At 41.8% G+C, this 15,878-nt stretch overlaps 1 protein-coding gene and 1 pseudogene across 1 annotated transcript; both read left to right on the top strand.

The window, feature by feature from the left end:
* The first annotated feature begins 585 nt into the window (after positions 1 to 585).
* The window catches only part of LOC129405717 (craniofacial development protein 2-like), a 90,431-nt pseudogene continuing 75,138 nt past the window's right edge, over positions 586 to 15,878 (top strand).
* On the top strand, positions 14,778 to 15,311 carry LOC129405718 (histone deacetylase complex subunit SAP18-like). The gene has a single exon (XM_055142862.1). It carries the CDS (start codon positions 14,778 to 14,780, stop codon positions 15,294 to 15,296), a length of 519 nt encoding a protein of 172 aa, XP_054998837.1. The 3' UTR covers positions 15,297 to 15,311.

The raw sequence follows: 15,878 nt of genomic DNA, 5'->3' as shown, positions 1-15,878 counted from the left end.
GACTATTCTATTCAGGATGACACGAGTGAACAACTTGTAGACGACAGACAGCAGGCAGATTGGGCAATAGTTGCTGATGTTGTGGATGTCTCCCTTGTACAACAGAATGGCCCTAATGGTTTTCCACTGAGATGGAACCTTGCATCCAGACAGGTAGCGTGTGAAGATTCGAGCCAGTGTATTGATGAGTACTGGTGGGAGATTCTTCAGGTGTTCGGGTCTGACCTTGACCGGACCAGGTGCTGTATGTGTCTACCAACGAAATGGCGTGTCGGATTTCAGAAGGTTTAAATTTGGTGTGAGCCATGGTAACAACTCTAAGGGTGATTGGAGGCTGCCCTAAAAGCCTTCGTCCCTCTCGGAGAGCCCGGCAAGCTACTGAGAGTATCCCTCCCACATGGCAGAGCCTCGCAAGCAACCCATGATGTATTCAATATGCCAACAACAGTAACAACAACTGGCCTCATTCACCTGTCACTGAAAAGAGCCCCCAGTACAGCAGTGTTAAGAAAGATGAGCAAGGAGAGGGTGAAAAAATCTCGGGGACCAACTAGACTGCCAAAACGAAGAAAGACTAAAATAATTGTCTGTACTTTCAATGCACATACTCTGACATCAGAAGCATCCATCGAGGACCTGATGGTGCAAGCACAGAAGATCAAGTATGACATTATTGGTCTGACCGAAACAAGGAAACATCCATCACATCACGCCATTTTCGACACTGGAGAAGAATTGTTCCTCGGAACATGTGACAACAGAGGCGTTGGTGGCGCTGGTGTTCTTGTCAACACGAACTTGGCCATGAGCATCGATTCATTATAAATGCCTAACAACCCGAATTGGACAATTATGCTTGAATAGATGTGGCTCAGTGCCTGCACTGTCTGTCTTTGCCGTCTACGCGCCAACTTCCGACTACGATGAAGAAGAAATTGAGAGGTTCTACATGGAACTGCAGACGTTCTATAAAGAAGACCATACCTTCTACAAGATCATTGTTGGTGATTTTAATGCCAAGATAGGTCTGAGAAGGTCCTCCAAAGAACTCCACAGTGGGACACATGGCCTAGAACGGAACGATCAGGGTGAGAGACTGTTTGAGAGAGTTCATCATGTTGACCAAGACCATCCATGGTAACTCACAGTTCCAGAAGGCCAAATCTAAGCGCTGGACATGGGAGTCTCCTGGTAGACAGTTCCACAATGAAATTGACCAGATCATATTCAATTGAAGGTTTTGCCTGACTGATGTTGCTGTTGTCCCAAAATTCCAAATGAGATCGGACCACCGTCACCTTCGTGCAAAATTCTACTTCACAGAGAAAGGAGAAAAGTCTGCAAAATTTAAGTCTAAGAAGGCAACTCCCAGAATGACCACCAACTGGTTAGTCTTTGGCACTATTGCGGCAACTTGGAAAGATGCCGTCCTTGACAACATCGATGAGGAATACAATCGACTGTTTCACTACCTCCATGACTGTGCGAAGAATGCTGAGAGTGAGAAAGCCACAAACAGATGCCTGTCTTTGAAAACTCTCGAGCTCATTCATCAGTGTGGTTTGGCGTGAGCCTCAGGCAACCACAAGCTAACATCCAGCTCACAAAGCTGTGAAGAGATGCGATAAAGGAAGACCTCAAAGAGAGAATACAACAGTGTTGGCCAGTGCAGCAGAAGCCGGGAAACGTATTCGCAACATTCGCCTGTCCTTCGCCAACTACAAGACCACAATGACTGCCCTCCGACATCCCAATGGATCTATTACATCTGCCAGAAGGCAATAAAGAGGATTATTCACAACTTCTACTCGAATCTCTTTTGACAGGCATTTTCACCTGCCCATGTACCAAATTCTGCAGGATGGATATGTCGTTCCCAATGTTCTCCCTTCTGAAATCCGACATGCCATTTCCTTGGTAAAGGGAACCATATAGCACTGAGAATTGAACTGAATTTGCCACATATTAGGCATGTTAGCTTAAACACTGTACTATCCCTTTGGCTTATTAAATGAAAATTAATCATCTGCCTGATAAGCCTCGCCAAGTAACATAAGATCTTTTGGGAAGTGTGTGAATGTGTATGTGTGTGTGTGTGTGTGTGCATATGTATGTGTTGTGTGTGTGTGTTTATTTTGGGGTCATACAGAGCCATGCTCAGCAAACACTCTTGGCTCTGTGCTCAAGGATCACGCCTGAAAAGGACTTGTAAAACCATATGTACATGTAGTTCTGGGAATAAAACCTAAGTCAGGTGTGCAAGGCAAGGGCCCTACCCACTGTATTTCCTTTCCTGCCCCAATATATTTCTTATATGTTAAAGAATGTGCAGTTTCTGCAGTATGGGTTAGTAAGATAGAATACACTATAGCTTTATTGTTATTGATTAATGTACTTTTTGGAAGTTCTGGTTCTGATTTGTTTCAATTAATGATGAACAGTAGAAAAGTCAAATTTTCGATTCATTTGGTTTGTGGTGTAATTCAAAGTAAATTTTGGTACAAGTGCATTCATTGTCATCTCCCATTTTAGATTTATAAATTGTAAATTAAACTGCATGAAGGGGGGAAATGAGGTGAAATATCCTTGTTGTATGCTGAAATGTTATGTGTGCATACTTTGTAACACTTTATCTTTACTAATGTAGTATTTTGTAATCTCATCGCAATTTTAAAGATAAGAGAACTTCAGACATCAAACTGGTTAGTTTTCTCCACAGTCAGCCAATTAGATGGGTGAAAATTGGGTTTCTTCTAATTTTTCGATCACGATCACAAAATCCCGTTAATCGTCAATTTCTCGAGTGGGCTCAGTAACCTCTCAATTCGTCCTTTCCCTGAGATCTTAGAAGTCTCTCTCAACTCGGCCCTCCCAATGATGTTGCACTGGAGGTTTTCAGGGTCAGGGGACTGAGATCCAGCTTGTTACTGGCTTTAGCAAATGAATACACCATGGGAAGCTTGCAAGGCTGTCCCATGTGGGCAGGAAACTCTCAGAAGCTTGCCAGTTTCTCCCAGAGGGAGAAGTAGGCTACAAGATATCGTGTAGCCGCTTTGCAGCCGCGTGCTTCTGGGAGCTTGTTTTTAAGTCTCTGGACGTTGGCTGTTGATGAGATTACACACACCTGGATTCCTCTGTCGGTACCTTCATGTGTGAGGCCTGTCCGAACGTGTGGAGAAGGGTCTCAAGCATGGCTGTAGCTAGGTTCCGGTGGTCTTCTGCCCCCATGAGCTCTGCTCGGGCTGGGGAGGGAAGATGGGGCCCATCCCCTCCAAGGGGCCCTGGGGAAGACAGGCAGGCATGCGGGCAAGGGACTCTCTGCCCATTTTTTTCTATAGATTTCATAACTTAGATGCCCATATGAACACGTTCTGTTTATATCTTTCATGTTTCATGTTCACTGGAGGTTTCTATTTCATATGGGCAACTCCTTAGGATTAATTTGCTATTTGCTTTCACTTAATGAGAATAGTCTCTGTGAATAGTTTTTTTCATGTCTTTTCTACCCAAACAAGAATTGTGGATACTCTGTCAAGATCTTCTCTAGAAAATATGTAAATTCTGTTCACAACTGTAATGGCAAATTAAACTGTTTCCTTGAATTATCCACAGATATGTGTATTATAATAAATTCTTTTGAATAGCTTCTATTTATATTTAAAAAAGAGAACCTTGCCCCGCCAGGGCCGGGGCTCCACTCCGGCCGGCCGGGTTTTCGGCCCGGGTGCCCATGTCTCTGCAGAGCCGGTGGATGTGGAACGAGCGGGAACCAGAGACAGCTTTAGGAATCGGGGTTCTAGCATCTGGCAGAATTTTCCTGGACTTTATACAGAAATCCAAAACCGCGCGGATGCTGCCGCGTCTGCGCGACTTAACATTTATAATTGTCAGCAATGTGAAATGGTTCCTTTTGAACAGGTCTGACTTGGAGGGGAAACTCCAAATAATAACAGTAAGTTTTTGTTGAAATATTGAAGGTTTTTAATGTAGCAGCCACCTCTCTGGACTGTGAACTAAGTAAAAGCCCCACGCTGGCCGATGCGGCGTGTCGTACACCATACTATGAGGCGTGGGAAGGGGGATGAGGGGGAAAAAGAAAAAAAAAAGGGGGGGGAAAGGAAAAAGCAAAAAAAAAAGAGAGAGAGAGTTATGTACTTGTAGCAGTGGGGCTACATATCTCTTCATTTCCAGCAATGAAAAACTAATTATCAAATGTAGTAGGTCTGTCTCTCTTGGTTGGAAACTCTAACAACTATAGTGAGTTTTGTGTTGAATTATGGAATGTAATCAAGGTAAAGAAAAAATGAAGTGAAATTCATTAGTTATACAGTAGGGTGTAGGGGGTGGGGGCGGGGGGTATACTGGGGTTTCTGGTGGTGGAATATGGGCACTGGTGAAGGGATGGGTGTTTGAATATTGTATAACTGACATATAAACCTGAGAACTTTGTAACTTTCCACATGGTGATTTAATAAAAGTTAAAAAAAATAAAAAAAATAAAAAAGAGAACCTTGCTATCATGAAAGAAACCTAAAATTCTGAAGGGGGGGCATTTGAATTCACGAAGAACTAGTTTTGAATGAAAAAAGGATGCAGAATTTATGATTCTACATCTGGATTTAGGAAAATTATCATTTAGATTCAGTGCTGAACCCAACTGAGAACATTTGTCTTAGTATTAAGTACCCCCCCTTTTTTTTGAATTGTACCATCCCTTCAAACTAGGGTTTTATTTATTTGGGGTGTTATTGCATTTTTTCAAAAACATTGCAAACTAATAAAATCTGAGAGAATTCATCAGGTTTCCGGAGAGTCTGAATTCCACATGTGCGAACTGTCAGCTTTAAATAAATCGTGCAAAACCCTGTTTAGATGATTCACCCTTTCTGTGAATATGGAAAATGGAAAATGTTATTCAGCCATTTGAATAAAATGGTTTGAGTGGCGAGGAATAGATTAAAGCTGTGCATAGTCACTGCATAGAGATAATAAGAAATGATTTGAAAGTAGAAATAGACATTTGTGATGGAACTCACTATTAACACACTAGCATGTGTGAAGACATTAGAGAACATGCGTAACACCGGGTACACCCATCTTTGTAAATCAAGCACTCACCAGGGCATTCTTTTTACTAGGAATTTATAACATTCCCTGACTTCCATTCCTAACCCACTCAAAGAGATACTATGTAGGATAACATTGGGTTTGTCCTTCTAACCTTGCCACAGGGAACTTAGTTTACCTTAAAGCAATGCCCTTTCGGTATGGACACAGGAAGACAGTTAATATTATGCTTTGTAACTTGGGAGTTGATTGACTCCAATAATATTTACTCCTGGGCATTTGCTTTCATGACTCAGTTGCCCTTAGTTCCTAGCACCCCGAAAGCAGAGTCCTGACAAGGGACTGAATGGATCTAGGGCAAGCTGTGAACTACCCTGGCATCAAAATGGGCCAGACCAAAGCACCACAGTACTCAACTATAAGTTGAGATCATGGTCATAGACAAATGCTGTCATGATCCAAAAGTAATGACGAGAGTAGGACCCTACTGGGGTTAGGGAGACTAACCAGGCCTGAGGACTGTTGTCTGGAATATATAGTGAGATGTCCTCAGGAAGAACCAAACTTTAAGTTTGATATATCTCTTACTGTGCTCATACAGAATGGCATTGCTAGAAATATTAGAAGTAGATTTACTACAACTAATTAAGTGGATTACTGGCTGAGGAAAGAAGAATGCAACACACCCTGGATGGGATCTGCCCATAGCAGATCTCCTAGTAATCTGGAGTAATCTCTGTAGATTAGATTTTATCCTTGAGTTAAATCTCCTAGAGGAGTGGTCTTACCCCTCTTTGTTGACTTGTTAATGTTCAGCCCACCTTTGTGTCACCACCCTATGTGACTGCTCTATAAACTAAGACTGTAAGAGCAGAGGGGGTCAGAGTCAGAAGTAGGGGGTCAGAATCAGAAGTAAGGGTCAGAGTCAGAAGTGAGAGTGAGAAGGGCTCCAGAGAAAGAAGAAAAGCAGAAGAGCTCTGGAGAGAAAGAGAGATTGGAAAAAGAGAGATAGGAAGAGACCAGAGGAGAGATGACAGAGACAGAGTCAGAGATAGAGAGACAGACAGAAGAGAGCATGGAGGTACACACAGGAACAGAGCACAAAGGAGGAGCCATCCCTATCAGGTCCATACACAGCGCCCGAGAGCCCTCGAACACATCTCAACCTTCCACGTGCACGCCTTTATACTTTTTACAAGGAGGCCCCTCTCCCACATGTGCTGTTATGTGTGGTAAGCATAGAGTTTGTTACTTAGAAGGAAGCCTGTCTGTTTCTACAAGGAAGAACTTTGAGCCAATGAAACTTTAATTCCTCTTTTTTCTTCCCTTCTTTGAAAGAGGGAGTTAGTCAATTAGTAAATTGACCTTTCGAAATGTGAGGCTCTCTTTCTTCTTAGAAAAAGAATCATACTCCTTTGTATCAAAATGTTCCTTAAATGTGACTCCCTTTTTATTTGCTATTTTTAAAAGTTTTCTCATTCCTCTTGTCTCCTTTTTATAATCTTCTTATGCTAGGAAACTCTGCCCATGATTTTCTTTTGGGGAGGACTTGCCACATTCAACCCATCTTTTATGTAACAGCTCTGTTTTTCTTAATGGCATAGTTTTCTCTATATAATATTGATTGAATAGCTTCAGCAATATCTTCTTTTGCTAATGCCTCGGCTGCTCCCTTCACATGGTTGGAGGTGTGATGGAGCCAGCCCACCCGGTCACAGCCCCAGGGTCACCGTTGGTAGCAGTGCGCCAGTGCGCCCCGTCGCCTGGGAACGTGTGAACATTTGTGCCTGGTGACTGTGAACACGTCTTCGGGCCATCCCGAGTTGCGCACAGCCGCGGGAGGGGAGCAGCCGAGACATTAGTGAAAGAAGATATTGACGAAGCTATTCAGTCAATATTATATGGAAAAAATTATGCCATTGAGGAAAAAAAGAGTTGTTACATAAAAGACGGGTTGATCATATGGCAAGTCCTCTCCAAAACAAAATCATGGAAAGAGTTTCTTCACGTAAGAAGATTAAAAAAAGGAGACAAGAGGAATGAGAAAACTTTTTTAAATAGTAAATAAAAAGGGAGTCGCGTTTCGGGAACATTATGATCCAAAGGAGTATGATCCTTTTTCTAGGAAGAAAGAGGACCCCACTTTTCTGAAGGTCACTTCACCAATTGAGTAACTCCCTCCTTCAAAGAAGGGAAGAGAAAAGAGGAATTCAAGTTGCATTGGCTCAAAGTTCTTCCTTGTAGAAATAGATAGGCTTCATGAACAGCAACTGTGTATCTCATTTTATCTCAATTTTAAAAATTAATAACTTAAAAAAAGTTAAGTTCAATACCAAAACCAACTGGACTGTATCAATAGCACAGCAGGTAGGGTGTTTGCCTTGCATACCTTGACCCAGGTTTGATTTCTTCATCCCTCTCAGAGAGATTGTCAAGCTACTGAGAATATCCCGCTCACATGACAGAGCCTGGCAAACTCAACCTGGGGTATTCGATTTGACAAAAACGGTAACAACAAATCTCACAATGGAGATGTTACTGGTGCCTGCTTGAGTAAATTAATAAACAATAGGACAACAGTGCTACAGTGCTACCCAAACCAAATGATATCAAGCTTAAGCATTTTTGTCTGAATGCAGACACCTGTTTGCTGGTATTTTATTTTATTCTTTTTTATTCTCATTTCAGCACTTAAAAATGACTAGCGATAATTCTTTTCCTTTCCTTTTTTTAAAATTTATTCTTTTATTGAATCACCATGTGGAAAGTTACAAAGCTTTCAGGTTTAAGTATCAGTTATACAATGCTCAAACACTCATCCCTTCACCAGTGCACATATTCCACCACCAAGAATCACAGTATACTTCCCCTCCTCTCCTCCCACCTCCCCAGTCCCCCACCCCGCATGTGTAACTGGTAAATTTCACTTTACTTTGATTACATTCAATATTTCAACAAAAAAAATCACTTATTGATTTGGAGTTTCTCCCCCCTAAAGTCGACTGCTGAAAAAAAAAGCATTTGATAATTTGTTTTCCATTGCTGAGAATGAAGAGATATGAGGTCGAGAGGCCACACTAGCAGCTGCACGGGTTTGGATTTCTGTATTTTAATTTGATCTTGACCAGTTTTGTTTTAGGTTTCCTCAGCACTTTGTCTTGTTCTTGTTTAACTGAACCCTGAAATCCTCAAACATTGAAGGTGCAATACACTTACCTAGAAAATATTGCATTTTCCTGATTCCATAAAATCCATCATTTCCATACCCTGAGGATTTTGTATCTTAGCATTTGCAAACTATCGATGCTTCTCTGACACTTCTGCAAACTGCAACCCGCCCCCCCCCCGTGCTCTCCGCTGCAGGGAAGGTAGGAATCCCATTGCAGTTTCCTTTTTCTAATTCATCTCACCTACTTTAGAATATATTTTTACTGTAAAATGTTTCCTGTGACTGATAAGTGTCCTTGTGTATAAACACTGGTTAATTACTTTCTAAAGCATCTGTTGCTTGCTATGCAAATATCTTCCACATGCTTGCAAAATTGGATTTTCTTTCTAGAAAACTCAGTTGAGACATTTGTAATACAGTGAAAAGGACTGAATCCCTCTTGCATGTATGGTATTTATAATCTATCAGGCACTTCCCTAATGGTGTCTTTTAATCCGTTTAGCAACCCTATAAGAAGGTATTAATCACTGTTATCACGTTGTTCATCTATTTGCTCAAGCGGGCGCCAGTAGCACCTCCATTTGTCCCTGTCACGTGCTAATATAGCCCAATGGCGTGTTGGGGGCTCTTTCAGGATCAGGGGAATGAAGACCATTGTTGTTACTGTTTTTGGCATATCGAATACAGCACAGGTAGCTTGCCAGGCTCTGCCATGTGGGCGAGATACTCTCTGTAGCTCCCTTGGTTTCTCGTTGCCCCGCCAACGCCATTCTGTCCAAATCTTGCAGAACAGCCAGCGATGTCCATCAGGAATCATGCGTAGAGTTCCAGGCCTTTCCTGTGAGTCACACATTGTCTACCGTAAGATGGTGAGCCGGGTTCGGGTAATAAGAAGATAATAGTGTATCCATTTAACACATCAGAAAAATAAAGAGTTATAGAGATGAAATAATCAACTATCTACATTGAACACGAATTCAGATTTCTATTAAATCGATGTTCTTGGAAGCAATGCTTTGTTACTTGATATTTGAATAGTAAAAATGATGGATTACCTTCCTTTTATAAAGAAGAAGCAATGTTAACTCTACTCATAGCCATCTCACAGATGTCATCTAAAAGTTTATAATTATTTTAGGTTAGAGAACACCACCATTGAGCAAATGGTTCTGAACACAGGAAGTAATGGGGGGCAGGGGGAATGTCTTAGACAACATTCTATGGTTTCCAGAATCCCTTTCCCATGATACGCCCTATTATTAGTCTTACCCTTCAATGTGAGATAGTCTTGTGGAAAGGGGTGAGTTATCATACATGGAATCATATTATACTATTTAATTCAGATGTAATTAAGATTTTTAATCATTGGCTTTGAATTAATACAAAGGGAGGTATTCTGTGCTGCCCAGACCTAATCATTTGAGTCCTTTAAAGACATTTGATAAAAAAGTAATTTTAATCACTGATTATCAGGGAAATAAGAGAGTCTCTGGCCCTTGTGTCTGGCTGTATTCCCCGGGGCCCCTCAGAGGGGGATGAGTTCCAGCTTCGCTCTCTGCCCTGAGCAGAGCTCCCGTGGTTGAAGACCTCCAGAGCCTTAGCCACAGCCATGCTCAAGGCCCCTCTCTACACATTTGGACGAGCCTCACGCATGAAGGTACTGGCAGATGAACCCAGGTGTGTGGGATCTGGGGCTGAGACCTCCAAGCTTGCTTGGATTGGGACTGGGCCTCTTCTGCCCAGATTTCCCATTTTCCAGCAGCTAGGTAGTCACACCCAGGGACTGCCCCCTCCCTGCCCCTCCCCTCCTCCTGCCGCCCTATAATCTCATCAATGGCCAACATCCAGAGACCTAAAAGCAAGCTCCCGGAACCAACATCTTATAGCCTAGTTCTCCCTCTGGGAGAAGCAGCAGGCTACGGAGAGTTTTCTGCCCACGTGGGAGAGCCTGGCAAGCTCCCCGTGGTGTATTCATATGTAAACCAGTAACAATGCTGGGTCTCATTTCCATGGCCCTAAAAGAGCTTCCAATGAGGCATCCTTGGGAAGGACGATCAATGGGATGATGATGATGATGATGATGATGATGATGATGATGATTATCAGGGAAATACAAATGAAAACCACAATGGGATATTCATTTCACACCAGTGAGAATGGCTTACATCAAACACAATTGAAACAGCCAGTGCTAGTGAAGGTATTGAGTAAAGGGGACTCTCATTCACTCTTGGCAGAACATTTGTCTGGACCAGCATCTATGGAAAATGGTGTGAAGACTCCTCAGAAAATTAACAATAAAACTTCCACATTACTAAGCAATCCCCCTCATGGACATATATCCTAAGAACACAAAATATCAATATGCACTAATATTACTAATATTACTACACTTATGTTCTTCACAGCTATAACAATAGCTGAGGTCTGGAAACCATGCAAGTGAGCAGCAAACAACAGATCGTAGATAAGAATGTGATTGTTAATATATGCAATATATTACTACGCAGCCAGGGAAAAGATGAAGACTTGCACTATGCCACAACCTGAATGGAATAAGAGGATATTCGTGAAATGACTCAGAAGGAAATAAGATAAAATCCGACTGGCTTGCTTATTTGTAGAGCATAAAGAAACAAATCAAAGGTATATTGAAGATATTACTACAAGAATTGCCAATAAGGACTGCAATAGTCTGGAGACTGAAGAGAGCTTAGGATACTTGTGAAAGGTTACAGATACTCTGGCAGTTAGGGTACTGAAATAACATTGCAAATGTTTTTAAAAATAGAGAAAACTATAAATAATGTTATGAAAATAAAGTATCTCCATCCCAAAATAAATTTTAAAAATTGAAAGAAATTTAAATAGTAACCCAAGATAAATTGCATATTTACACATAAATATATACATATATAATTATATTATTTTTCTCCTGTTTACGTTAGCTCTTTACATACTATTTTGCTAATCTTTTCAGGAATTTATGTGCCAATTTCTTTCATTGTTATTGACTGAGGATCATATACACAACTGACTTTCAAAACTTGTTCACCAAGGGTCACTGCAATGCTTAGAAAGGTGCCCCTGAGTTCCAATTCCTGGTTTTGAGCACTTCTGTTGGTTATTTATTTAATTAATTATTTATTTATTATTAATGTAGGAGCACTGCTGTCTCTTCAGCCACTGATCAGATTGACTGTAGCTGGCATGAACTCTACATTACTTTTTAAAATTGTTTTTAATCTTTTAATTTTATTTTCATAAAGTAATTCACAATAATTCCTTATACGAAACATTTCAACCCCAATCCCACCACCATTATACCTTCCCCCCACCATTATTTTGAATTTTCACACCACCACCCAAGCCTGCCCAATAGGCAGATGCTAAATAACTTACTTTGTATTGCTTGTTATAAATAATATGAGATGTCATGTGGCCAGGAAACTGGCCACACACTGCTGGAATTCAAAAATTGTTTAAAATATTTGGAGTCTGGAGGCATCTCTGCGGTGAAATACTTTTTAGTAGTGGTGCTCAGCAAGGGTTGCACCACTACATTATGGTCCTCACATCTACATGGTTACACTACAGCCAGATATCCCTTACAAAGTAGCAGGACTGCTTCTGTGGGTCCTCATGCCTATGGTCACATAGAAAATGGAATCCACTGACCTATGATTACATGACTAGAAGTTCTTAGTCAGTGAACTATTTACCAAAGAGCCTCCCGCATTCTTTCCATTCTCATCTTTAACTATAAAGATAAAAATCTCAATTACCTGAAAAAAAAAGAAATCAACTGGATAGAAAAATGTGAGATATGATCCATACTAGCACTGAAGAACAAAACTGTTAGATTATGAAATGAGCATATGCAGCTACATAGCAGATACGGAATGCCAGTCTCTAGGAACTGAAATTATTTTCTGGTGAGAACTAGCATAGGAAAAATGCAAACTTTACTCTCAAAACTGTGAGGACCAGAATTCTTCTAAAATGACTTACTTTTGAAGAGAACATTATGTATAAATATGTATTATGTATTTGTGCATATAATGTATATGCAATATTGACGATACATATGATGTTAAATTTACCAAAATTTGTTACACAGAAACAATACAATGCCTTGGGTTAGGTGAAAAATTATGGAGATATGGTAGAATTATGAATTTTAATAAATAGAAATAAATAATATTGTTGAAGAAGTGATCGTAATATTGCTGCAGAAGATTTTTAAACTCAGTGGGGATTGATACTCTCTACCCAACTTTTCCATTCTATTCTACTTGTAATAACCTTGTCTTCTTAGTTTGGCTTTCTCTGTGTCAGACAATAAGTCAAGGGTTCATGTACAAAAACTTCATCATCATCATCATCATCATCATCATCCTGTTGATCATCGAATTTCTCGAGCAGTCTCAGTGACGTCTCCATTTGTCCTAACCCTGAAATTTCAGAAGTCTCTCTCTACTCTTCCTTCCCAATGATGCCGCATTGGAAACTCTTTCAGGGTCAGGGGAATGAGACGCAGCTTGTTACTGGTTTTGGCATATGAATACACCATGGGGAGTTTGCCAGGCTCTCCCATGTGGGCAGGAAACTCTTGGTAGTTTGCTAGGTTCTCCCAGAGGGAGAAGTAGGCTATAAGATATTGCGAAGCTGCAAATCGGCTTCGAGCTTCCAGGAACTTGCTTTTAAGTCTTTTAAGTCTGTGGATGCTGGCCGTTGATGGGATTACATGGCAGTCCCTGGGCGTGACCGCCTAGCTACTGGGAAATGAGAAATCTGGGTGGAGGAGGCCTAGTCCCGATCTGAGCATCCTTGGAGGTCTCAGCCCCGGGTCCCCACACACCTGGGTTCCTCTGCCGGTACCTTCATGTGTGAAGCTCGTCCAAACATGTGGAGAGGGGCCTTGAGCATGGCTGTGGCTAGGCTCCAGAGTCTTCAGCCACCAGGAGATCTGCTCAGGGTGGGGAGGGAAGCTGGAGCCCGTCTCCTTCGAAGGGCTTCGGGGAGGAGTACAAAATCTTAGTTATGAAAATTATCTCAGAAAGACTGGACAGGCAAACAGAAGAAACAAAGAGATGACTTCAGGCAAAATTCTAGCTGTAGTTGAATCTCATTAGGACAGCCCACGGTATGATATTACCTATTATTTTTTTAATGTGTGAAAATTTGCGTGTAATATTTATGCTTGGGCAGGTTCATCTATGATTAATCACAACATGGTGCTAACTTTTTTTTTTAACTTTTTATTAAATCACCATGTGGAAAGTTACAAAGTTCTCAGGTTTATATGTCAATTATACAATATTCAAACACCCATCCCTTCACCAGTGCCCATATTCCACCACCAGAAACCCCAGTATACCCCCCGCCCCCACCCCTTACCCCCTACTGTATAACTAATGAATTTCACTTCATTTTTTCTTTACCTTGATTACATTCCATAATTCAACACAAAACTCACTATAGTTGTTGGAGTTTCCAACCAAGAGAGACAGACCTACTACATTTGATAATTAGTTTTTCATTGCTGGAAATGAAGAGATATGTAGCCCCACTGCTACAAGTACATAACTCTCTCTCTCTTTTTTTTTTCCTTTTTCCTTTCCCCCCCCTTTTTTTTTTCTTTTTCCCCCTCATCCCCCTTCCCACGCCTCATAGTATGGTGTACGCCACACCGCGTCAGCCAGCGTGGGGCTTTTGCTTAGTTCACAGTCCAGAGGTGGCTGCTACATTAAAAACCTTCAATATTTCAACAAAAACTTACTGTTATTATTTGGAGTTTCCCCCCCAAGTCAGACCTGTTCAAATGGAACCATTTCACATTGCTGACAATTATAAATGTTAAGTCGTTTTGGATTTCTGTATAAAGTCCAGGGAAAATTCTGCCAGAAATTACATAGCCCAGCTCACAGTCCCAGTGCATTGCTGTAAGAAGTCTCTGAATTCAAAGTCTTTAGGCGCAGAGGGTCCGATTCGCGCTCAGCGGCTCCGGATTTATCTGGGCCGAGGGCGTGCCGGTTACGCCCCCTTCCCATGAGTTCCTGGGACCCCCAAAAGTAGCTAACTTTTCTTGTTCACTACTGTAGCACTGTAGCACTGTCATCCCATTGTTCATCAATTTGTTCGAGTGGGCACCAGTATCAGCTCCATTGTGAGGCTTGTTGTTACTGTTTCTGGCATATCGAAGATGTCACGAGTAGCCAGCCTGCCAGGCTCTGCCATGTGGGCGAGATACTCTTGGTAGCTTGCTGGGCTCTTTGAGAGGGACGGAGGAATCAAACCTGGGTCGGCCACGTACAAGGCAAAAGCCCTACCCACTGTGCTATTGCTCCAGTCCGTGTTCACTACAAAAAGAGAAAAATTGAAAGAAGCTCCAATGATATTTCATAGTAGAACTTAGAAAGGGGCACTGAGATGAAAAATAGAAGGAGATATAGTTTCCAATTAGCATGAAAAAAAGCCTGAAACAAACACCCACAGATAGCTAAAACAATTCTTGGGAAAAAGACGATGGGAGGTGCTCATGCTTGCTGCGGGGGTCGGAGGTCAAAGTGATTGTCTCCTGGGCCCGAGGAAGAAGATGGCAGTGGAGTCTCGCGTTACCCAGGAGGAGATTAAAAAGGAACCCGAGAAGCCCATCGACCAGGAGAAGACATGCCCGCTGCTGCTCCGTGTCTTCACCACCAATAATGGCCGCCACCACCACATGGACGAGTTCTCTCGCGGGAACGTGCCGTCCAGCGAGCTGCAGATCTACACCTGGATGGATGCAACCTTGAAAGAGTTGACTAGTTTAGTAAAGGAAGTTTATCCAGAAGCTAGAAAGAAGGGCACACACTTCAATTTTGCCATTGTTTTTACGGACCTTAAAAGACCCGGCTATCGAGTTAAGGAGATTGGGAGCACCATGTCTGGGAGGAAGGGGACAGATGATTCTATGACCCTGCAGTCGCAGAAGTTCCAGATAGGAGATTATTTGGACATAGCAATCACCCCTCCAAATAGGGCACCACCACCGTCTGGGCGCATGAGACCCTATTAAATTTTATTTGCTGTTAAAAAAAAAAAAGACGATGGGAGGCATCACCCTCCCCAACCTCAAACTTTATTACAAAGCAGTGACAATTAAAACAGCATGGTACTGGAACAAAGGCAGAGCAGTAGACCATTGGAACAGGGTGGAATATCCCTACATACAACCCCAAATGATTATCTAATCTTGATAAGGGAGCAAGAGATATGAAGTGGAGCAAGGAAAGCCTCTTTAACAAATGGTGCTGGCACAACTGGACAACCACATGCAAAAGAATGGGCTTAGACCTTGACCTGACACCATGCACAAAAGTCAGATCAAAATGGATTAAAGACCTCAACATCAGACCACAAACCATAAGGTACATTGAAGACAAGGTCGGCAAAACCCTCCACAATATTGAAGATAAAGGTATCTTCAAAGATGACATGCAACTGGCCAACCAAGTGGAAACAGAGATCAACAAATGGGACTACATTAAACTAAAAAGCTTCTGCACTGCAAAAGATACAGTGACCAGAATACAAAGACAGTCTACAGAATGGGAAAGGATATTTACACAATACCCATCAGATAAGGGGTTGACATCAA

This window comes from Sorex araneus, chromosome 6 (assembly GCF_027595985.1).
Source record: "Sorex araneus isolate mSorAra2 chromosome 6, mSorAra2.pri, whole genome shotgun sequence".
NCBI lineage: Eukaryota > Metazoa > Chordata > Mammalia > Eulipotyphla > Soricidae > Sorex > Sorex araneus.
The sequence above is the reverse complement of the archived record's forward strand: the minus strand, read 5'-3'. Positions and strand labels throughout refer to the sequence as shown.